General features: G+C 33.5%; 1 protein-coding gene across 1 annotated transcript in view; it reads left to right on the top strand.

Annotated features, from left to right (window-relative positions):
- LOC110458834 (hemicentin-2-like) overlaps window positions 1-7,585 on the top strand; it is an 86,329-nt gene that overhangs the window by 60,241 nt on the left and 18,503 nt on the right. The window contains exons 11-12 of the mRNA XM_021510789.1: window positions 2,047-2,121; window positions 3,402-3,461. Coding sequence (XP_021366464.1) covers window positions 2,047-2,121; window positions 3,402-3,461 — 135 coding nt within the window. The remainder of the gene's footprint in view (window positions 1-2,046; window positions 2,122-3,401; window positions 3,462-7,585) is intronic.

The raw sequence follows: 7,585 nt of genomic DNA, 5'->3' as shown, positions 1-7,585 counted from the left end.
GTCCTCCAAACCACTACCACTTATACATTATAATAGTCCTCCGAAACACCACCACTTATACATTATAATAGTCCTCCAAAACACTGCCACTTATGCATTATAATAGTCCTCACAAAACACTACCACATATGCATTATAATAGTTCTCCAAATCACTACCACATATACATTATCACATATACATTATAATATTTCTCCAAACCACTACCACTTGTACATTATAATAGTCCTCTCAAAACACTACCACATATGCATTATAATAGTTCTCCAAACCACTTCCACATATACATTATAATAGTCCTCCATAACACTACCACATATACATTATAACATTCCTCCAAAACACTACCACATATACATTATAATAGTTCTCCAAACCACTACCACATATACATTATAATAGTCCTCCAAAACACTACCACATATACATTATAATAGTACTCCAAAACACTACCACTTATACATTATAATAGTCCTCCGAACCACTACCACATATACATTAAAATAGTCCTCCATAACACTACCACATATACATTAAAATAGTCCTCCATAACACTACCACATATACATTAAAATAGTCCTCCATAACACTACCACATATACATTAAAATAGTCCTCCATAACACTACCACATATACATTAAAATAGTCCTCCATAACACTACCACATATACATTAAAATAGTCCTCCATAACACTACCACATATACATTCAATAACAGGGATTGTATAGTAAGCCACTTGCTTTAAATGTCTTCATTTACAATCCCATTTAAACTTGCAAATATATTGTATTTATACATTCAATACAAAGGGATAGGGTCTTTTGTTACCAAGAAGTGATATTCCTTGGGTATTCTCAACTCCTGAAAAATGTGATATTTGTTTTATTATATTGCACGCATATAGTAGATAAAAAATATCTATGAGAGGCGGTCATTGGTTCATCAAAATGGAATACTGAGAGTTAATTTGAATATTAAGATATAACAAATGAATTGTGGCCTACGAATTTATACTGCGGACAATATCATCTTGTATGCAGTATCGTTAATCCTTTAAACATTGTTAGACATACAATGTGTTTCCGTTATTAACATGTAAACTGTTATTGATACATAAAAGTCTTACACATATTGTTACAAGGAATTCATCATTAAGAACAAATATATTACACAGTATAATGTCTCAAACAGATATGTCACGAACTGTTTTTGCCTCGTATTTATCAATGTTATCTAGATTTACAAAATATTATGCAACATTAAGTTGTTTGTTCACCCATGGCAATCGAAGCCGTCCGATAAAAACCACGACCGACGTTTATNGTGGGGGGGGGGGGGGGGGGGGGGGGGGTCGCTCATCATATTTGCTAAATATGATGGCGTCAAATTCTTTGTAATCAATGATCACTAGTATTCAATTCAAATTTTCCTTTATTATAACAGACATTAATCAAATAATGAAATAAAACTGATGGCATATATATTTGTGAAATAGTTTTATAGTAGCTTGATTCAGATAATAACAAAGTTTTATTTGGAGTATTCTCCCTTTTATACAGAAGATGAAGCAGACAAAAGAAGTTGTTTTTTGGCTTAGAGTAACTTCCCCTGTCAAGTTTTGCAAAGACCTTGCGGCCCTACAATTTGACTCTCTATATGGGTACTGTTAAGTTATAATTCCTGAATGGAAACATTAGTAAAGTTCGATCCCTGCAGCTTTTGAAATATTCAAATTTCGATCAAGTATATTGCTATCAAATGAATCGCAACATGTGACTTTAACAAACAGTTCACCCTAGTTTAACTTGCTGGTAACCTTCATCTTAAATAAATGGATTGATCGACCTCTAAATGCAATTCGATGTTTTCTAATTTTCATGACGGGTTATTGATCTAGAGATTTTACGCCAATCTAAAATTTAAAGAATTTTTAAGTTGCAGGAAGTAGCTCTACACCACATCGTTATACCAGCGAAGCCCAATTTGCTACCGTACCCTCTATCTATAATGCCCTTGATCCATTCATTGTGGCATTTGTTTACAGCACCGGCAGGCCTCCGCGGGTTTCCACAACAGCCTGTTGACGACGCAGAAGGCTTCATTGGGATTCACGACGCAGGTATGTAGCCATCTTTATTTTGTGTGAAACATTTTCTCAGTTTTTATCCCAATCCAGTAACGAAACCTTTCATAGGTAAATGTTCGTTTGATGTTACATATATAGGGAGGTTTCAGCCTTTCAAAAAATATAACATTCCATTCTGAAAAAAACCCCAACAACATTATTTACCTAAATACCAGAAAGAACAATGTTTATTATGAACCTTGTGACTCTTACTAAAATGATACATTCAGGTCTAAGGCCATGCAGGACAAGGTTGTCAATATCACTGTTTGATATAACAAGATATTGCCTTAATGCCAGTACACCTTTTATCTCCAACTCATCAGTGGTTAGTAACTGTTCAAATCAACAAAGCCCGAATGGAGTCCCAACAGTTCAGCCCCATTCGGCTCTATGTTAATGTGACGTCATTAATTCGTCTTGTTTTCGCAATTGTTGTTAGGGGAAGCCAATTGTTGTTAGGGGAAGCCAATTGTTGTTAGGGGAAGCCAATTGTTGTAAGGGGAAGCCAATAGACCGTTTCTATGAGGTCATGATAAGTTATGTTTTGCAGAAAATATCATACACAAATAAACCAGTTAAAGGTGTGAAATAAAAGCGATACAACACGTGTGTTAATCCGAGTCTTCATCAAGTCTTCGATTGCACGCGAGCATTGGGCGTATGAATATATTTCACAAGGGCTTAAGCCCAAGTGATATGTATGCTTTTACGTTATAAAACAACCTCATGCATTCAAATAACCCCATCACATAGTTTTTTTTATATATAAAGCACGTGTTATGTCACTCATTGGGATGTAACAATGAACGAATTCGTTATAAAAAGACAATGACGTCACAAATTCTCGTCAGTTACAAAACTTTTTTCCGTCTTTTATAATAGCAAAATGTCCAATTTGATATACTTTTAATTATATTTCTATATTCATGATATGTATGTTAAAGAATAAGTATGATATGTGTCCATAAAATAATCAATAATTCAACATTGAAAAACGTAACTCTTACGAAAGTGCATAATGACTAATTAAACTGAATAATTAAATACTATAGATTTTCTAAGCCCTCTTCAATTACGTATTTGTTATTAGATATTGTTTCAGCTATGTATCTATATACAAGCTTGACCGTACATTTATATGAACAATACTGGTTAGTTTTCATTGCTGTGAGTGAATAAAAAGTCCAAGCATTTGTCCAGAAATAATTTTTACTTGATATATCTGTATGTACCATATACATTGCTGAAAATCATATAATTCTAAATTACAGAAGGACGACCGAAGCCTGTGAATGATGTGTATGCTGAGGTTGTCAGACCAAGTAGCAACAGTAATGCAATAATCCATTTTTTATAAATAAAAGTTCACCTCTTGTTACAGAACATTTCTTTTCCTTTATTATCAAGTCGGAGTAAGTTCTATTTACCGCGATTCTAACTATTTACTTTGAGATTAAACGATTCTTGCCTTATTTTAATTAGTTTCAACGTCGGCCCCACCATAGAAAAAAACTTATTACTTGCGTTATCTGCCGTAAAGATCATTTGCCACATTTCTACCGCCTGCCTTTATCTACAACCTGTCCTTATATAACGCCTGTACATATATACCACTTGTCTATTTGTTAAACAATTCTATATCTACCATCTGTCCTTATTTACCGCCTGTACATATATACCCCTTTTCTTTATGGTCAATAATTCTATATCTACCACCTGTCCTTATTTACCGCCTGTACATATATACCATTTGTCTCTTTGTTAAATAATTCTATATCTACCACCTGTCCTTATTTACCGCCTGTACATATATACCACTTGTCTCTATGTTAAACAATTCTTTATCTACCACCTGTCCTTATTTACCGCCTAAACAAATATACCACTTGTCTCTACGTTAAATAATTTTATATCTACCGCCTATATTAGTTTACCACCTGCACATATATACCACTTGTCTCTATGTTAAACAATTCTATATCTACCACCTGTCCTTATTTACCGCCTGTACATATATACCTCTTATCGCTATGTTAAATAATTCTATACCTACCACCTGTCCTTATTTACCACCTGTACATATATTTCACTTGTCTCTACGTTAAACAATTATGTATCTACCACCTGTCCTTATTTGCCAACTGTACAAATACACCACTTGGCTCTACGTTAATTAATTTTATATCTTCCGCCTATATTAGTTTACCACCTGCACATATATACCACTTGTCTCTATCTTAAACAATTATATATCTACCACCTGTCCTTATTTACCGCCTGTACATATATACCACTTGTCTCTAAATAAAACAATTCTATATCTACAACCTGTCTTTAAATCTAACGCCTGTACAAATATACCACTTGTCTCTATTTTAAACAAATATATATCTACCATTTGTCCTTATTTACCGCGTGTGCAAATATACCACTTGTCGCTATATTAAACAAATCTATATCTCCCACCTGTCCTTATTTACCGCCTGTACATGTATACCACTTGTCTCTATGTTAAACAATTCTATATCTACCATCTGTCTCTATATCTACCGCCTGTACATATATACCACTTGTCTCTATGTTAAACAAATATATATCTACCACTTGTCCTTATTTACCGCGTGTGCAAATATACCACTTGTCGCTATATTAAACAAATCTATATCTACCACCTGTCCTTATTTACCGCCTGTACATATATACCACTTGTCTCTGTGTTAAACAATTCTATATCTACCACCTGTCCTTATTTACCACCTGTACATATAAACCACTTGTCTCTATGTTAAATAATTCTTTATCTACCACCTGCCATTATCTACCGCCTGTACAAATATACCACTTGTCTCTATATTAAACAATTCTATATCTACCATCTGCATATATCTACCGCCCGTACAAATATATCACTTGTCTCTATATCAAACAAATCTATATCTACCACCTGTCCTTATTTACCGCCTGTATAACTATACCAGTTGTCTCTATGTTAAATAATTTTATATCTACCACCTGTCCTTATTTACCGCCTGTACATATATATATCATTTGTCTCTATATGTTAAACAATTTTATATCTCCCACCTGTCCTTATTTACCGCCTGTACATATATATACCACTTGTCTCTATGTTAAACAATTCTATATCTACATGTACCACCTGTCCTTATTTACCGCCTGTACATATATATACCACTTGTCTCTATGTTAAACAATTCTATATCTACCACCTGTCCTTATTTACCGCCTGTACATATATACCACTTGTCTCTATGTTAAACAATTCTATATCTACCACCTGTCCTTATTTACCGCCTGTACATATATACCACTTGTCTCTATGTTAAACAATTCTATATCTACCACCTGTCCTTATTTACCGCCTGTACATATATACCACTTGTATCTATGTTAAATAATTCTATATCTACCACCTGTCCTTATTTACCGCCTGTACATATATACCACTTGTCTCTTTGTTAAATAATTATATATCTACCACCTGTCCTTATTTACCGCCTAAACAAATATACCACTTATCGCTATGTTAAATAATTCTATACCTACCACCTGTCCTTATTTACCGCCTGTACATATATACCACTTGTCTCTTTGTTAAACAATTATATATCTACCACCTGTCCTTATTTACCGCCTAAACAAATATACCACTTATCGCTATGTTAAATAATTCTATACCTACCACCTGTCCTTATTTACCATCTGTACATATATTTCACTTGTCTCTACGTTAAACAATTATGTATCTACCACCTGTCCTTATTTGCCAACTGTACAAATACACCACTCGGCTCTACGTTAATTAATTTTATATCTACCGCCTATATTAGTTTACCACCTGCACATATATACCACTTGTCTCTATGTTAAACAATTCTATATCTACAACCTGTCTTTAAATCTAACGCCTGTACAAATATACCACTTGTCTCTAAATAAAACAATTCTATATCGACCATCTGTCTATATATCTACCGCCTGTACATATATACCACTTGTCTCTATGTTAAAGAAATATATATCTACCACTTGTCCTTATTTACCGCGTGTACAAATATACCACTTGTCGCTATATTAAACAAATCTATATCTACCACCTGTCCTTATTTACAGCCTGTACATATATACCTCTTATCGCTATGTTAAATAATTTTATATCTCTATGTTAAACAATTCTATATCTCCCACCTGTCCTTATTTCCCGCCTGTACATATACACCACTTGTCTCTATTTTAAATAATTCTTTATCTACCACCTGCCCTTATTTAACGCCTGTACATATATACCTCTTATCGCTATGTTAAATAATTTTATATCAACCACCTGTCCTTATTTGCCGCCTGTATAACTATACCAGTTGTCTCTATGTTAATCAATTCTATATCTACCGCCTATATTAGTTTACCACTATGTTAAATAATTTTATATCTACCACCTGTCCTTATTTAACGCCTGTACATATATATACCCTTTGTCTCTATATGTTAAACAATTTTATATCTACCACCTGTCCTTATTTACCGCCTGTACATATATATACCACTTGTCTCTACGTTAAACAATTCTATATCTACCACCTGTCCTTATTTACCGCCTGTACATATATACCACTTGTCTCTACGTTAAATAATTCTATATCTACCGCTTATATTAATTTACCGCCTGTACATATATACCACTTGTCTCTACGTTAAATAATTCTATATCTACCGCTTATATTAATTTACCACCTGTACATATATACCACTTGTCTCTATGTTAAACAAATCTATATCTACATGTACCACCTGTCCTTATTTACCGCCTGTACATATATACCACTTGTCTCTACGTTAAACAATTCTATATCTACCACCTATATTAATTTACCACCTGTACATATATACCACTTGTCTATATGTTAAACAATTCTATATCTACCACCTGTCTTATCTAACGCCTGTACAAATATACCACTTGTCTCTATATTAAACAATTATATATCTACCTTCTGTCTATATAACTACCGCCTGTACATATATACCACTTGTCTTTATCTTAAACAAATCTATATCTACCACATGTCATTATTTGGCGCCTGTACAAATATACCACTTGTCTCTATATTAAACAAATCTATATCTACCACCTGTCCTTATTTATCGCCAGTACATATATACCTCTTGTCTCTATGTTAAACAATTTTATATCTACCACCTGTCCTTATTTACCGCCTGTACATATATACCACTTGTCTCTATGTTAAATAATTCTATATCTACCACCTGCCTTTATATCTACCCCTTGTACATATATACCACTTGTCTAAACAATTCTATATCTACCACCTGTCCTTATTTACCACCTGCACATATATACCACTTGTCTCTATGTTAAACAAATCTATATCTACCACCTGTCCTTATTTACCGCCTGTATATATATACTACTTGT

The sequence above is a fragment of the Mizuhopecten yessoensis genome, unplaced genomic scaffold (genome assembly GCF_002113885.1).
Source record: "Mizuhopecten yessoensis strain PY_sf001 unplaced genomic scaffold, ASM211388v2 scaffold1309, whole genome shotgun sequence".
Classification (NCBI taxonomy): domain Eukaryota; kingdom Metazoa; phylum Mollusca; class Bivalvia; order Pectinida; family Pectinidae; genus Mizuhopecten; species Mizuhopecten yessoensis.
Note: the sequence above shows the minus strand (reverse complement) of the source record. Positions and strands in the feature narration are given on the sequence as shown.